This window comes from Melanerpes formicivorus, unplaced genomic scaffold, assembly GCF_026170545.1.
Source record: "Melanerpes formicivorus ecotype bairdi unplaced genomic scaffold, bMelFor1.0.p_v2 SCAF_4, whole genome shotgun sequence".
NCBI lineage: Eukaryota > Metazoa > Chordata > Aves > Piciformes > Picidae > Melanerpes > Melanerpes formicivorus.
In genome coordinates, this window is record NW_027142356.1 from 19,824,047 (window position 1) to 19,842,690 (window position 18,644).

General features: G+C 37.7%; 1 protein-coding gene across 4 annotated transcripts in view; it reads left to right on the top strand.

The window, feature by feature from the left end:
- FSTL5 (follistatin like 5) overlaps positions 1–14,752 on the top strand; it is a 254,115-nt gene extending 239,363 nt beyond the window's left edge. For all 4 annotated transcript variants that reach the window (XM_068137176.1, XM_068137179.1, XM_068137177.1 and 1 more), the window contains one exon: positions 12,347–14,752. In XM_068137176.1, coding sequence (XP_067993277.1) covers positions 12,347–13,049 — 703 coding nt within the window. In that variant the 3' untranslated portion in view covers positions 13,050–14,752. The remainder of the gene's footprint in view (positions 1–12,346) is intronic.
- The last annotated feature ends 3,892 nt before the right edge of the window (positions 14,753–18,644 follow it).

Below are 18,644 nucleotides of genomic sequence, written 5' to 3' on the forward strand. Positions count from 1 at the left end.
AAAATAGCAGCTGAGATGTTTAGCTCATATGCAGACGTCCATAATTATGCATAAATGTAGTTGTTGATGAGAAAGGAATACTGCCTGTAAAGAGGAGTTGTATCGAGGCTCAAAATTTATAATCACAGTTCTTCAACCTCTTTATTGCATACAGATATGATCATAGAGGGGGAGATCAGCTATACTTGGACAGTATACATTTATTTTGTTGTGTTTATTCAAAAGCAGTAAGGCTGTGATTATAATCAGATTGACATTTTCATGTGCCCTGGAAAAGACAAGGTTAAGTCATGTTGGTTTTGTCATTTCTTATTTCCTGGTTTATAAACATTTTTATATTAGAAACTTATTATAAAAAATACAGTACTAAAAATTCCACTAGCCATCATGGCAGTGTATTCATTTTGTGTGTGTACTTAATCTAAAGCACACCTTTCTTAATTTTAAGGTGGATTACTTGAAATCCTTATCAGAGTCATCCCAAATTCAGCTCTGTGTGGCTTGAGATTTAACACGGCAATTCTGTTATATGACACTGAAATATGAGCATTCAGCTATCCAATTTATCAGCTGTGTCATGAAAATATTTCCCTTTAATCCTAAATGGGGAGTGCTTGCTGATTCTATGAGAGGAAAAGGAGAGGTCATAACTTTTAAGGATCCAACCATTTGACCTGAAAAGATATCAGTGGGCTCCTTATAGGCAAATTTGGAAAATACAGAATTGTGCAAAGAAGAACAGTAAAACCATTTTGAGCATTAGGACTGAAACCCATAATATGGAAGGTAAAAATAGTTTTTCCTCATCCACTTCTGGTATTAGAAGAAAAAGCAGTCAAAATAAGGATACCCTAATACGTGTTTTTCTCCCTATATTACAACTGCGTACTGAGATATTATACCTGCTTTGTATACACATACACATATATGCATATGTATGGTACTTAGCATGCATTTTTTTTAATCAAACAGTACACACCTCCATTAAAACTCTGCAGACTGGGAGTAATCAAATCAAAGTTCTATTTATGCAGTTTCAGCACTGTGTTGTTCTGGGTTTTTTTCCCCTTCTTATCCCTCCCTTGTCATGTAGTATTTAGATGACAGATGGGTCTGAATACAGAGGAGTTCTTAGATGTTTTATGATCTTTTGCTACACATCTATATGCAGTTGTAGCAAAATGGTAGCAAAATCATTGTCAGTTTTAATCAGCATTACGTTAACTATGAAATGCAACTATCAACTGTGTTTAGAGAAGGATGGACAATACAACAACTTCCATGAATAATGACTATGTATTTTGGTTTGAGACCAATATAAATTCTTTCCAGATACAAAAGGGATATTAGGATGCAGCACTTCTGAAGTTTAGGCAAGAATTACTGACCTTCTTACACTGGAAATAAGTTTCTCATTAAGCCTTTCCCCAGTACTTAAAAATAGGGAAAAAAAAAATTGCTTAGGTATTACTGGTATGATGAGGAGTTATTCACATAAATGTGATGTAACCAGAAAACTTTCTATAAAACTATGAAGTCCCTATGACTTCAGTCAAATTTCTGTTTGGCAGGTTCATTTACCACTACCAATACATAACACATTCTACAAGTGGCATTTCAAAAGTACATTTTGTAATTGATTTATTGAAATCTAGCTTCTTGTTATGGAACAAATTCACAGAAATCATAGCAGGAAGCTCTGAAGAGACATTTTAATTTGTTTTGTCACATTCAAAGCATTTTTGTTTGTTGGTTTGGTTGTGGGTTTTTTTGGCATAGATAGGAAGAATAACAATGTATCAGATATGTAAGAATAACAAGATATTTAACAGGAAAAATGTGTTCTTGTTCTTTCCTCAAAACCAAAATTTTCCCCTTGTACTATGGAATAGAATAGAATAGAGTAGAATAGAGTAGAATAGAATAGAATAGAATAGACCAGGTTGGAAGAGACCTTCAAGATCATCGCATCCAACCTATCATCCAACACCACCCAACCAACTAAACCATGCAACCAAGCACCCTGTCAAGTGTCCTTCTGAACACCTCTAGTGATGGCTACTACACCACCTCCCCAGGCAGTCCATTCCAATGGGCAATCACTCTCTCTCTGTAAAACTTCCTCCTGACCTCCAGCCTGAACCTCCCCTGGTGCAGCCTGAGACTGTCTCCTCTTGTTCTGGTGCTGGCTGCCTGGGAGAAGAGACCAACCTCTGCCTGTCTACAACCCCCCTTCAGGTAGTTGTAGACAGCAATAAGGTCAATGATCAGAGATACTCAGGATGAACAGATGTGGCAAAGATCTTGACAGGAATGTTATGTAAACCCAACATTATTTTTTCAAAAACTTAATGATCTACTTTTCTACAGTAATAGGGGGACAGGATCTGATTTGAAAGTAGCACACCACCTTGAGGGGCAGTTATTGAAGTATTTTAAACAGTAAAATGAAGCTAGCTATATGAATTCTGTTGTGTTAACATGCTCTGAACTTGCACATTTTTTCTATAATTGTCTGCCATATACCATGTGAGGATTTCTGTTAAAATTTGGGTTTACCATTTGTAAGTATCACAAACAATGGAACCTAAGGTGATGGAAAGTTTGTGAAATATAATGTGAAAACTGGATGTGAGGAGAGGACAGTAAGACTTGTAAAAACTGGTAATGTGGATGGATAACAACAATGCCCAGTAAGATTTCCAAAACTGGTAGCATTAAAATCTGGGCCGAACATTCATTTACATAAGTTACCTCTCAAAGATGGTCAATTTCTCATGAACAAGTTTTTCCAAACCCACTTGTTGAAAAATTTCTTGTACTCTGACACATTTGATACTTTGGCAAAAGACAGAGTAGTAGTTTTGGTAGGGCATTAACCTGACTTGCTTCCTTTGTTTTTCAGCTTGTAAATGAGAGTTTTTTCAGATTAACTCATTTGCAATAGTTAGAGAAATAGAATAGTGATAATTATCATAACTGGTTTTGGAAAAAAAAGAATGGTACAATTCATGGGCTTACTGTTCATCATTTTTTGTGTTACATGCAAGCTTGCAGTTCCAAATCCCATATTTTAAATGTATTTAGAACATTTTAAAATCACTTCTAAAAACTCTGATCTTGAATGTATATTGTGAGACAAAAGAAGTAATAATTTATTATTAGGAGCAATGGCTACTTTTGAAGGAGTTTTATTGTTGAACATGATGTTATATGTCATGCAATATCCCTTTGGTCAGTTGAGGTCAACTATCTCAGTAGTATCACCTCCCAGCTTCTTGGCTACCCTCAGCTTGTTTGCAGGGAGAGTGAGAAATTGGGAAGTCCTTGGTGCTGTGCAAACATTGCTGAGCAATAACTTAAACATTGGGGAGTTATCAACACTTTTGCTCACAAATCCAAAACACAGCACCACACAAGGCAGTATGAAAAAAAGTCACTCAGTCCCATCCAAACCCAGTATATTGCTCATACTGAAAATGTGACAGAGTTGCTAAATATGATTAACCCTTTTCTCTTAATTATTTGTCAAAATGTATGGTTGGAAATCTTGAAACTCTGGGATTAGAATTTTTGTTATTCATTCATATGGCATGAGTGAAGAAAGAAACAGCCTCAGATTTCACAGTTCTTGCATTTACTTCAATTGGAGTGATATGCCCACAGGCTACAGATTCCCACTTGCATTAACTATAAAATAAATTGCAGGAAATGTGAAGATTTACTCTCATGTCTTGTAGACTTGAGTTGCACAGGACTCCAATATGCACTCTGACAAACGGCTTCCTATGTTGTCTGCTATTGTGCATGATTTCACTGCATAGAAGAGACATGAGGGTTGAGTTTCTCATAAATATTAATCAGGATTAATGAACAGTGAGAAGGAGCTTCTGCATATCAATCTATATGAGAGGAAACTTTGCGTTAAATACACCACCATCTCTCTATAAATCATTTGGGACAAGTGAAGTTACTCTCAAATATCAATTGTTTTCCAACAGCCTAATAATAAAAAACAGGCTAACAGTATGCTGGTATCAGTCACAATTTTATCACTTGATTATGAATGGCTGTATTTTTTGAGTCCTTTTAGAAAACTAAAAGGTAGCTTTTAGCTACCATAAAAGAGAGTAGTGTATTCCAGGGTTCTTTACTCAGATTTCATAGATTTCCTTTACTATGAAGGAGGGGGAGGGGGAAGGGGGAAGGAAAGACAGTGAAATCTGAGCACTTGCTGATTTGCTGTACTGAGGACCTCCAACAAACTCTTTTACTAATATGAATGTTGTGAAATGTCACTGTTATGCTGAGCCTATAGACACCACTGGAGGAGATTTTGTTACAAGTCTAATAAATCACCAACTTTTTTAGGTTTTCCAATCTACTAACCTGTGCCATTCAAAGCTGTCTTTAGTGACTTGCAATACTATTTTCTGACAAATGGGGTAAATAGTACTTTTTTACAGTTAACTCTTGCCTCCTCATTGACGAAGTCCAGCCTGGTAGTGAAAGCAGAATCAATAATCTGAGACTGGTGTTCTGAGAAGGTTCTTAATATTGAACAGTAGTGAAGTATAGACAGGTTCATAAGGTAGTTAAAAGGCAGCAATTAGGTTATTGGACAACCAAGCTAAGATTTGTTTGCTACTGATTTTTCCTATGTGCAAGCAGGTAACAGTTCTGAACAGGTCTTCATGATCTATCACTGTTTCTTCAACCTCTCCACCCTGATCTACATTTGGAGTAGAATAGAATTAACCAGGTTGGATGAGACCTTTGAGATCATTGAGTCCAGCCTATCGTCCAACACTATCCAATCAACTAAATCATGGCAACAAGTGCCCCATCCAGTCTCTTCTTAAACACTTCCAGTGATAGTGACTCCACAACCTCCCAGGGAATCCCCTTCCAATGGCAAATCACTCGCAGCCTAAACTTCCCCTGGTGCAGCTTGAGACTGTGTCCTCTTCTTCTGGTGCTGATTGCCAGGGAGATGAGACCAGCCCCCACCTGTCTACAACTTCCCTTCAGGTAGTTGTAGACAGCAATAAGGTCTCCTCTGATCTTCCTCTTCTCCAGGCTAAGCAACCCCAGCTCCCTCAGCCTGTCCTCATAGGGCTTATGCTCCAAATCCCTCCCCAGCATTGTTGCCCTTCTCTGGACACATTCCAGCAAGTCAACATCTTTCCTAAACTGAGGGGCCTGGAACTTAGATCAATAAATTAGAATTAGAATAAATTAGAATTTAGATCAATACATTTCAAAGGGATGACTATCCCAGTCTTAGAACATCTTTCTTCCTGAATGAAATTATAGCTGATGTAATAATAATAATAATAATAATAATAATAATAATAATAAAACCAGGTTGAAAGATATCTTCATGATCATCGCTTCCAACCCATCAACCAATCCAACCCACCTAAACAACTAACCCATGGCACCAAGCACCCCATCAAGTCTCCTCCTGAACACCTCCAATGATGGTGATGCCACCACCTCCTAGTTGTAATATTATACAAGTAATTCAGGAACTTCCAATGTGTTTTCAAGGGGAATGTTTATTTTCTATATATATGTGTGTGTATCAGTAGTTGTATAAATTAGTAGTAACTTGTGTGAAATTCATAATTAATTAAGACCACAAACAGTGTAAGATTTTTTTTTAACAGCTTTTTTTCTTTAAAGTAGAAGTGTCTTCTAAAGCTCAGGCTTACAGAATGACAGATCTTTGCATGATACTTTTTCTTTTTGTGTTTATTGTGTGTGTATGAGCTAAGATATTGTGTCAAATCACAATTAACTTCATAAGTTTTTAAACACTTGGCTGCTTCTTAAAATCCCAGCATTAAACGGCTGAGTAGTATAAGATTAAAATCTACTGTACTTAAGCAATTTTGATTGTATGAACAAAGCCCAAAAGGCAGTATTTCATATAGTTACAGCTAGAAGGGACCACTAGAACACCTTGTCTGACTTTCTGTCTGTGCTATATGTTTTAAAAAATCAGAGAGTCATCCAGAGATCCAGAAAATGAATCTGATATTCTTCTTGTATTTGGCCAAATCATACAAAAAAAAGAGCATAATCTTTCCCTGGAGATGCCCACCAAAGGAAAATCATCATCTCTGTGGTAATTTGTTGCAATGGTTTCTTGTATCTAGTATTACAAAAACAAATAAACAAAAACACCAAACAAACAAAACCCAAACTATTTTTAATTAAAAATTAAGGACAATGTTACTGAACAGTGTATTTTCTCCATTCAGGTATATATATATATGTTGTAAGTAAGTAGTATCTCAATTGTATTTATTGCACTCTCTCAGATTCTTGTCTCTATCCATCAAGTAATTTCAGATTTTTCTGTACCCCTAATTTTTTAATACTCCTTTTTCAGAAGGGTGGAAATAAACCAGCATTTAGTATTCTTAATTTCCTCTCCTCAATGTGCAACGTCCATAGGAGAATGTTGCACTATTCTTACCTCTTTCAGAATAGAATAGAATAGAATAGAATAGACCAGACCAGACCAGACCAGACCAGGTTGGAAGAGACCTTCGAGATCATCATGTCCAACCCATCATCCAACACCATCTAATCAACTAAACCATGGTACCAAGCACCCCATCAAGCCTCCTTCTAAACACCCCCAATGATAGTGACTCCATTACCTCCCCAGGCAGCCCATTCCAATGGGCAATCACTCTCTCTATGAAGTATATTCCTCTAAGGACTTTACAAGGGCCATTGGTCTTCCTTTTTCTTTTCTTTTTTGACTCATTAGACTCAGATCTCATCCTGAACTTCATGTCTGCTGTGATTCCTAAATTCCTTTATAGTCACTACTTTCCAGGATAATGAATCTACTTTATGCACATACTGTATTCTTCATTCACATGTAAAGTTGCTGGATTTCACACTTGGCTATCTTTGAACACATTTTGCTTCAATGAGCAACTGACTAATATAGCGACTTTACCGTACTTGAGTGTCATGTGGAAACATATTTACATCCAAATCATATGTGAAAATTTTGTGGAGTATCAGAAATTATATCAAGCAAAAGCAAAATTTGCCTGCAAAATAATGATTCTACATTAACAACTATGTTATATTATTATATGTTATATATTAACAATAAGAAGAAGGGCAGGAAGAACCTGAACTCCCTAGTGGACCTGGAGGGGAACACAGTTACTGAGGATGAGGATAAAGCTGAGGTCCTGAACACCTTCTTTACCTCAATGTTTAACAGCAAGGCAGGAGTTCAGGACGAGTGGTCTCCGGAGCTGGGCGTTGGGGTCGGGGAGCAGAGTAATACCCTGGAAATCCATGAGGAGTTAGTTCGGGACCTGCTGAGCCACTTGGATATCCACAAGTCCATGGGACCAGATGGGATCCATCCTAGGGTGCTGAGAGAGCTGGCGGATGTGCTAGCTAGGCCACTCTCCATCATTTTCCTCCAGTCCTGGCTCACTGGTGAGGTCCCAGATGACTGGAAACTGGCCAACGTGGTCCCCATCCACAAGAAGGGTCGGATGGAGGAACCTGGAAACTACAGGCCAGTCAGCCTGACCTCAGTGCCAGGGAAAGTGATGGAGCAGATTATCCTGGCAGCAATAACTGCGCACCTGAAGGATGGCCAAGGGCTCAGGTCCAGCCAACATGGATTCAGGAAGGGCAGATCCTGCCTCTCCAACCTGATCTCTTTCTATGATCAGGTGACCCGCCTGGTGGATGTGGGGAGGCCTGTGGATGTGGTCTACCTAGACTTCAGCAAGGCCTTTGACACCGTCCCCCACAGCAAACTGCTGACTAAGCTGTCAGCCTGTGGATTGGACCACTACACTCTGTGCTGGGTTAGGAACTGGCTGGAGGGCCGGGCCCAGAGAGTGGTCGTGAACGGTGCCGCATCCAGCTGGAGGCCAGTCACCAGTGGTGTCCCCCAGGGATCAGTGCTGGGCCCTGTCCTCTTCAACATATTCGTTGATGATCTGGATGAAGGGGTAGAGTCAGTCATCAGCAAGTTTGCAGATGACACAAAGTTAGGGGCAGATGTTAGTCAATTAGAGGGTAGAAAGGCTCTGCAGAGGGACCTCGACCGACTGGAAAGATGGGCAGAGTCCAATGGGATGGCTTTCAACAAGTCCAAGTGCCGAGTGCTGCACTTTGGCTATGGCAATCCCATGCAGAGCTATAGGCTGGGGTCGGAGTGGCTGGAGAGCTCCCAGACAGAGAGGGACCTGGGTGTGCTGATCGACAGCCACCTGAATATGAGCCAGCAGTGTGCTCAGGTGGCCAGGAGGGCCAATAGCATTCTGGCCTGCATTAGGAATAGTGTGGCCAGCAGGAGCAGGGAGGTCATAGTGCCCCTGTACTCTGCTCTGGTTAGGCCGCACCTTGAGTACTGTGTCCAGTTCTGGGCTCCTCAGTTTAAGAAGGACATTGAGACACTTGAGCGTGTCCAGAGAAGGGCAACAAGGCTGGTGAGAGGCCTTGAACACAAGCCCTATGAGGAGAGGCTGAGGGAGCTGGGATTGTTTAGCCTGGAGAAGAGGAGGCTCAGGGGTGACCTTATTGCCCTCTACAACTACCTGAAGGGTGGTTGTAGCCAGGAGGGAGTTGGCCTCTTCTCCCAGGCAACCAGCACCAGAACAAGGGGACACAGTCTCAAGCTGCGCCAGGGGAGGTTCAGACTCGAGGTGAGGAGGAAGTTCTTCACCGAGCGAGTCATTCGGCATTGGAATGGGTTACCCAGGGAGGTGGTTGAGTCATCGACCCTGGAGGCGTTCAAGGGGAGATTGGACGTGGCACTTGGTGCCATGGTCTAGTCATGGGGTCTGCGGTGTCAGGTTGGACTCGATGATCCTCGAGGTCCTTTCCAACCTGGGTGATACTGTGATACTGTGATACTGTGATACTGTTTTATTTCAGAGACATTGTTTTTCCTTTAGGTGTAAGGTTTTATTCCAAGAAAGGTACGCCCTCCTGATACTCAGTTACATTCAGCAAGGTTTTCTAATAAAACAAAATAAACTAAACTAGGTTTGTCTCAGAGTTCATTTTTTCCATAGCCCCATGCTGACTGCATTATTTTCATGGTTTTCTGTAGCTGGTTCTCATATAATCTGTTTTATTATTTCCCAGGGATATGCATCAAATTATGCAGCTTAGCTAGGATACCTAACTTTATCTTATGAATATTTCAAAAACCTTCTTTTAGACTTTCCAATTATTTTCCTGTTATTCTGAGATTTATTAAAATGCTGGCAAATTATCTAACCTGATAGATATATTATCCTACGAAAAAAGCTTTTTATTATCTTCCTCAGTTGCTAGTGGCTTGGATAATTCTTCCTCATCTTCAGATAGCAAAAGTATAATTTCTCATTCTTTGTTTGGGGTTTTCTTTGGTTGGTTGGTTTGGTTGTCATTTGGTGGTGCTTTTTTTTCTTTTCACTGTATCAGACATGGAATCCTCAACTTCTCTTAGTACTTTTATTCACCTCCTCTGTTCCCTTCTGCATCTTCCCTCCAGAACTTCAGTTACTTATTCCTTCCTTATGCCTCTCTCTGGCAGTTGTCATAGACTAAGAATCAGCTTCACAGACTTTACACATACATGAACAGACGCCTCTCTTGATTTGTTCTGCTTCTCAAAACCCCAGCTACCCAGTTCTCACTGAGACAGGTAAACAAATAAATATATCAAACACACAGCTTGCCAAATCCTTTTTCATCAGAAGAAATGGCATCTTTGAAAACATTTCCCCCACACACTTCTTTTTCATCTGTATTATTGAACTCTTTGGCTGTCTATGTTTGTCCAGCTTTCCCAAATTTTAGGTGAGGCACTGAAAAGTTGCAGGCAAGAAGACAGGCTGAGAAAGAATTGTTTGAATAATAGCATTGACAAAATTGTATTAGTTGTAATAAATTACTTTTTGGCAGCTATTCTTCTGGTTCTGGGGAAAGGTAGATCCTTTGTGAATGTTTACCAGATTCCTACTTTGGACCTTCCCTCCCACTCCTGTCCAGCCTTACAGGATGAATTCCTGGTGAGTTCTCCCCATGCTACTCTCTGCAAGAGCGTGGTTATGCTCCACTCAGCCACCAATGCACATCACAGGAAACATCCCCAACATTACAGCCTCCTCTGCTCTGATGTGGCCAATGGATTCCAAAGCAGTAGCCATAGAGTAGGGTGGAGACAAAGAGACAGTGGTCTGCCTGTAATTACGTGAACATAATTGTATTAAGAAGGGAGCTGAAGGCTGTTTATACACAATAGACTTGATAGGTCAAGAAAGTTGGCCAAGTTTAGATTGTACATAATACTGACTATCATAACTTTGTTTGTTTTTGTTGTGCCTGTGCTTTCTGATTTTTTTTTTTAGTGCTTGATTTAGAAAATTACAAGTTCAGTTTTGTGTTGCATCTGAGACAAATGGTGATGATAATGCCTAGTTCTCAGTCAATTCTTGTCCAGAAAAAAAAGTTGGTTTAAGATACACTGAGGTTTTGGTTATTGTTTGGCAGAAGTAAACATAAGTGTACTTCATTACCCAGAATGTCGTGAATGCTCTTTTACAGTTCATTGACTGTTGCTTTACATTGAAAGCTGTTATGTAATAATCAATAAGCTAATGCCATTGTCCTTTTGTAACCACTGTTGCGTTTATGTCTGATGCTGGTTGTTAAACACTGAAGCTGCTATTTAATTTCTTCTATTACAGGGCCATGCTGTACCTAATACAGTATGAGTTTGTACCTCATGGCCAAAAAATGCTTACTACATAGTAACAGAATTAGGAATCAATGACTTTATGTCTGCCTCCAAAAAGATTATGAAAAGTATAATATTAGATGGTCAAAACAGCTAAAAATCAAATTCTGCTTGATGGTCCTAGTCTTCCTCTGTGACAGAACAACAGACTTTGTGAATAGAAGAGCCAAAGTAATTGTCAAGTTGTCTTGACATAACTTTCACAAAGGCTCAGTCACCCGTTTTCTAGCCAAGACGGTTTGATTCAGATTACACATACGTATAAGTGGCTCAATAAGCAAAGCCAAAAATTATCTTGTAATCAGCTCAACTCAAAATCACAGGCAGTGTGATGCTTCTGGCCCTTCCTTGGGTGGGAGTTGGACCAAATTAAATGCTGCAGTCACTTCCAATCAAAATAATTTTATAGTTTTGTTATCCTATGTTACTGAAGCAGTATGCAAAAATTTGGAAGGTGGGGCTAAAACTGAAAATCTTCTTATGTCAGTTCAGTAGGAAGTGCAAATGTAATTCATGGTATGTTGGAGGAATTGACTTAACAACGTCCTGAAACCTTTTTGCCTGTTACTAGTAAATATATTGCAGTTGCAAATACAGTCTGAAATTTTTGTGCTGTTGTTGAAGCATTCTGGCTGTTGTAGTGCTTTATATCAACAGAATGTGAAAGATAATTTCAGATGATATATCAGCATGCAGCTTCATCCTTAGGATCAAAGATTCAGTGGAAAATTTTACATTAAGAAATGTGCCAAAGGAAAATGTCTGTTTGGGAACATTTATGTGAAATCTACTTAGATTAGGAGGCAAACCAATGTGCTTTCAATGACTCCATAATATTTAGGGCAGTGGATTTTGCATATAGAGAGTCAGAACTTAATGAGTTAACATTAAAGAACAGTCAAATGGTTTGCATTTAAAATATCATAAACGTTCAGCTCTAGGATTTCAAAGTTTAACCACATTATTCATGTTCAGTGAAAATTACGTGATGTGGGAAAGCACAAAGGGTCATTGAAATTGTAAGCAATACGGGGCTTGGATAGGTGGGAGGCATAAACCTATATCCTTTTACAAGATTCATTTCTGCTGAATTAACATGAGGAAGATTCAGATAATCATCTGAATAACAATGAGTGCAGGGTTAAGTTCCCAAGAACGCTGAAGAACTATATGAAGTGAGTTAAAATATGTGCAGTGTACTGTTTATGGACATTTAATCTTTTTTCCTTACTGGCTTTTGTAAAACTTATAACTGAATAGACATGCTCAGAGTAATAGTTACCTTTACTTCATGTCAGTAGAAAAAATAAATAATTCCATTAATCAGATAAATGGGGTTTAGACATTTCATTTGATGCACTCTAACTTGCAATTGCAAGAACACTTGAAATTAACTATTTTAAACTATTTAATGTCTGAAACATCTGATGCTGAGTTATATAGCAATATACTGCTGGACAAATTAGCTCATCTGCTTTGCTTATAAATACTTTCCCTTTTTGTACATAATGCACACAGTAGCTCTGGCTTTCTTTCACTTTGTGCTTTTCCTTACAGATTTGGATTTATTCTTCACAAGGATGAGCCTGTGCTCCAGAAAATCGATCTAGAAACTATGTCATACATCAAGACAATTAGTTTAAAGGATTATAATTGCATTCCTCAGTCACTGGCTTATACACTTCTTGGAGGATATATTTTTATCTGCTGTAAGCCTGATACCACTGGGGCTGTCCTACCACAGCTTATAGTGGATAGTGTTACTGATTCTGTGATTGGATACAATGGTGACGTAACAGGCACACCGCATATCTCTCCAGATGGACACTACCTTCTCAGCGTTGATGATGCAAAAGGTCTCATGAGGATCCAGTCCATAACAACAAGAGGAGAAATACAGGATGCATTTGACATTCACACTAATTTGCACATATCTGACGTAGCTTTTCAGCCATCATTCACTGAAGCTCATCAGTACAATGTCTACTGTAGCTCCAGCACACAAACTGATGTTCTCTTCATGGAGCTCTCCTCTGGCAAGGTTAAGATGGTGAAGAGTCTGAAGGAGCCTGTCAAAGCAGGTGAATGGCCTTGGAACAGTAAGAACCGTCTTATAAAAGACAGTGGCCTTTTTGGTCAGTATCTCATGACCCCTTCCAAGGAATCTCTGTTTATCCTGGATGGACGGCTCAATAAGTTAAATTGTGAAATCACTGAAGTTGAGAGAGGCAACACAGTAGTTTGGGTTGGAGAAGCATAAGGATCTATGTTAGATATTAATAGTTTTACAGTACATTGCACTTAAATGACACCATTCTTCAAATTTACAGAATTTTAAATTTTAAATTCTTAGGCCCTTCTATGCCTGTTATTTCTTTGACTGGAACAGAATTTGAATCAACTTCCATAAAAGTTACCAAAACAGTATCTATTTGATAATGCTACTCATTGTTATTTATCAGTTGGGATTGTGGTGTTTGACTGAAATTAGTAAATATTGAAATTGATGAAAATCATTTTAAAGGAAGTAGGAAAACAAACAAGCAAAAAGCTTCAGGGAATTTAATATGATACTTTGCATTTGTAAATAGGAGACTTAAATATGATTCAAATTTTGATTTGGGTTGCTTCTGACACAAAATAAGAGCTGTTGTACAATTTTGACCACTTAAACTGAAATGTCCTGTCCTAATCTATCCAGCCCACTGTTTAATCTTTTTGTGCCTTGAAGCGACAGTTTCACAGGAAAGGTAAAGCGCAGGAATTGTATCATTTAACCCCATAGTGGCTACAGGATTGCTTGTCAATAAAAAAAAAACTTCTAGTAGCAAATTTCTTGTCTCAAGGTACGGAACATACACAGAGAGGAAAAAAAAAAGAGAAATTACGTTTGCAGCGATTCCTGATCACTGCAAGTTTATTTTTGTGCTAAGTCTTAGTTGAGGGAGCTGCCTATGGAAGCCTAACAGTTTTAGAGAAAAATAGATATTAGGTTTTTCACCTATCAGGATTTCATCAGCAAGGAGTTTTGGTTCTACTGAAGAGAAATATTGTGCTTATCCTTTCAGAGTAAACAACATTCTAAAAACCTGGCATCACAAAGCTTCACTTGTATCATCCAGAAAACATTTTAAACCAAACAAAATGCAGTTCAAGAAACTGAAAATGCAAAGAACTGAAGTCTACAGCCAGCAGATAATTTTGTTGCTCATGTGTTATACCATTGATCCATATTTCTTAAACCATTTGTTTAGCTCAACAGCTTTTTCTATTCCATTCTTCCAATTGGATTCATGCAAAAAAAAATCCCCAAAAAACATAAAACAAAACCAAGAAAAACTTTGTATTTTTTTATAGTTTATTTACTTAGAATTCTATTAACAATAGTTAAATATGTAAATGGGAGAAATAAGATTCCCATAAGTAGAGTAATAAGTTGGTAGTATCAGAAAGCCAGCAGTAAACAGCTATCTAAACTTTAAGCAATCACTTAAAAGTTTGGGAGTATTTTTATTTTTATTATGTTTTTGCTGAAATGTGCTTATAAACTCTTCAACTGAAAGCAATCAGAAAAAAATATATCTTTGTCTTTTTTTAAAGCAAAATTTTACTGCATTTTAGATTGTGTAAAATTGCTTAGAAATCTGGAATTTTCTAGCATTGTAATCTTGTGTGCATTTAGCATTTTGCCCTGTGTGGTACAGTAGATCTCTTTAGCTTGAGCAAACCTCCTGATAGGTAAATTTAACTAAGATTAAAGTTTGCTTACATTTCTAGCTTCTGAATCTGTTTTTCTTTTCAACAATTTTTCTCCATTGTGAACAAACAAGAATCCTGTAAACTGTTACTCACTTATTTGCAGTAGTCTGTCTCATGTGTTTTTCTTCTGTAATTTACACCATGTGAATGTTCTGTATGTAGAAAATGCTTGACAAAAGGAGAATAAACCCCATGAATTTTAAACAGTCCTGACTTTGGTGAATGCTCCAGTGTAGCCACGCTGAAGCAGTAGGTGGCACGTAGCATTTCATTCCACAGCATGGAAGGAAAACTTCTTAGAAGAGCTTAAATAGCTGGAAAAGTTTAATTTGGCTGCTGCAAATTAAAACTCATCTATTAATCAATTAGGTACAGCATAATTAGAGTGTAGACAGACATCTATTTTCATGCCTTGCCTCTGGATCCAAAAAAACCTCTAGTTTAGAAGCTGTACAAACAAATAAGCATGAACTCCAGTAAAACAACTGAAAAACTCCCTATCCAGTCTGCTCAGTGCAGGTGGATTGTACATTTACTTTGACTTCTCCTTGCCTTAACGTTAAGTCCAAGTCAGTTGTCAGATTGAGCAGAATTTTACTCTGTTGTATTAGCAATATTTAGCAATTACAGAAGTTTTAAAACTTGAATAACCTAAGTTGGTCTTTATATGAAACAGGAGGCCAATATCTCTAATAAAAAAGGTAACAGGTTTGACTATGTCAGTAGTATCACAGTAATTTTTATGCTAGAAAAATCATGATAATTGGTTTAATATGGTTGCTTGAAATTGATTCCTCTATTCTCATCTTAAGTCATCTTTGACACTAGCTGAAGCAGTATGGTAAAGGAGTATTTCCAATTCCCTGCATTTTTCTTACCTAGTTTAGTGTAATAGCTCAGAGACCACAGTTTGTTTCTTTCCCATTTTATGAAACTTAAACAGGTTTCTAGTGTGCAAGAAATTCGTTAATCCCATGGGATAAATGAAAATCAGACACTGTCTTCAGTGTTTCAAACTTCCCTTAATACAAGACCAGATGAAATAATGGTTGGTTTTGAATCCTGTCTTTCCCAATTGTTGTTGGAAGGAGAGGCAATGAATGCCTTATGTTCATTTAGGGTAAGCGCTCATATATTACTTCACAAGCTGTTACACACTTTTGAGATTTAGAATTTTCTTGTGGAAATACATTAGAGAAAAGTAGTGCAAGATAATGGAAATATAATAGAAGAAGCCAAATACATGGTGATGACAAAGTTCTGCTACAACTGCTCAAAGTTTCTACTGTGTTCAAGTATGCTAATGAATTTGAGAAGCATATGCGAGGACAAGACTGAGTGCTCTTCATCAGGATTGCAATGACAGCGCTGCTTTTGCTAAGGTATTAAAAAATTAATTATTTATGGAGAAAATTACCTGTCGAGCTATTTTAAAAGTCACCAACAAAAGAAAAATTGGTGCCAAAGTAAAACAAAATTACTATTCGATTCAATTTGGCAGTAGGCATTTCTAATAGTCCATGTCTAAAGGTGTCTTTTTAAATGTTATTCCATACTGATAAACAGCTGGTTATTTGCTGCACTACTATATGTTTAATAGTCAATACTTATGAGGGATTAAAAGCAGCAATGACTTTTTCTTTAAAGCTTTTCTTTTATAAACTTGTAGAGATTTTTATTCCAAAATTTGGTCTTTCACTTCTGGAATGTGGTCCAGATTATCACCATATGTCTCCATTTATATACTTTCTGGCTGCTTGGTTTATAATATCAAATCATGAGAGATTTCTATTAAAGCAACTGTAAAAATAAGTAAACTGAGCTCAGAACAACCCCTTTAGTGTATTTAATTGTATTTCCTGTAAATTGTAGATTTCAAACATCTAGACATAAGTGCCAAACAGATAATTTAGTGTCTTTGCAACTGCATGAGCAATATATCTTGTATAAGCAAATCTTTAAAAACTTCTGGAAGGAAAAAGAAAAAAAAAAAGAAAGTTTCTAAGAACTCTACAATTTATACCAATGAGGTTAAAAGTGCCATTTTGAGATTTTATTGAATTTCTTGCTCACAGTCATATCATTAAATAGAGCTGTCCATTAGATAAAGGTTAAAGGGAGTCTGAACATTTAAGACTAACATAATACTATTTAGATTTTAAATAGTGACTCTTCATTGGCAGTTTCAAGTTTTCAATTAATAGAATCTTCTGGTTTCTCTGTGTTATCGCATGACTCTTTGGTTACACTGAGGTAGTGTCTGCATTTCAGTTAGGAATGAAATATTCCCAAATATGGATGGCAGAATAGATGATTTGCTAATTATGAAAAGAACTTAGTTACCACATCTTTCTGCCTACTTACTGCAAGATACTTAGTGTGACTGAATTGGGACATTTGTTTTTCACCTAGTGAAAGACCCAGTAACAGGACACATTGAAGGGTATTTTGTAAATAAATTGGTAAGTCTCAAAAAAATCTAAAACCCCCTCATGATTATCTGTATTCATATTTTCACTTTCTCATAGTATATTGAAGTAAAGACCTGCAATGCATTTCAAGAGCTTCTGGAAATGATGAATCAACGAGTTGCTACAGGATCATGCCTAGTTAATATTAGAAAAATTCTAAATTGCATTAATTAACAATTTCACTTATTCACTAGATTCTGACTACCATTCTCTTCAGAGGGAAAACCAATACAGACATATAAACTATGTAAAATATTTTATAGGTCAACAATTTTGTCTGATTATAACTTTATTGCATAAAAGTGTGGAATCAGGCTATGCTGGACAAGTGCTCTCACCACTGGATAGAGTGTAAAAAAGAGGAAATCTTTCATTGTTTCTCCTGCATCTACATTTTAAGTGCCACATCTTCAAAGACTGAAGATGGTTATTTTCAATTTTCTGAATTCAGATCCAAAATGGTGGGAGGCACTGTTCAGCTGTTCTCAGTCACATGAAGATGAAGTCGCATAATCGTAGAATCATAGACTTGTTAGGGTTGGAAGGGACCTCAAGGATCATCTACTTCCAACCCCTCTGCCACAGGCAGGGACCCCTCACACTAGATCAGGTTGCCCAGAGCCACATCCAGCCTTGCCTTAAAAACCTCCAGGGATGAGGCTTCTACCACCTCCCCGGGCAACCTGTTCCAATGTTTCACTACCCTCATGGTGAAGAACTTCTTCCTAACATCCAATCTGAATCTACCCAATTCTATTTTTTTTTTCCATTCCCCCTAGTCCTATCACTACCTGACACCCTAAAAAGTCCTTGCCAGCTTTCTTGTAGGCTCCCTTTAGATACTGGAAGGCCACAAGCAGGTCTCAGAATAAGTCATAGCAGGGTCCCACACCCTGTGTCAGTTTCATTAGCTACATCTAGACAATCTTTTATATCTTTTGCCTCTCCAGGCTCTAATTCTGAGGTACCTGAACATTTTCCATTTGCATCAGGGTCTCCTAACAATAAACTCAAGAAAACCATTTAGCAGCAATTCCAAACTCTAAGGCACTTCTGACTGAATTATCTCTCAGTGCTCAAGCAGTATGTATCAACCAGTAGCAATGTGAACTGACAATACTTTGTTTCTGCCAGATTGTGGCTACATTCAGAGCTTCCCTGAAGGATTACTATGGATGAAGAAAAGGTTTTTAAAAAACCCTGACCTCAAAACCTTCCTTGCTTGCATAATAAATCAGGAAAATGCTGAAAAAGGGTATGAATATATAAAGGATAATTTTATTTCCTTTAAAACAACTTTGCAAACTATCAGACTTTATAGTACTGTTATCACAAACTTATTTTCCACACATATTTATAAAGTCCTCCAAAGCTTTACTAAATGCTGTACTAAAACAATGAAGGTTTCCAGCACAAGTTTATGCATATGTCGTTTGTTGTGATAAATTCTTTGCCTTCAATAATTTTACTGATGCTTTGATAATATTTTCCAGGCTATTTATTGTCTCAACTTCTCAGCACTTTTTGCAGTTGAGTTACATAGAATAAACCAGGTTGGAAGAGCCCTTCAAGATCATCGCGTCCAACCCATCAACCAATCCAACCCACCTAAACAACTAACCCAT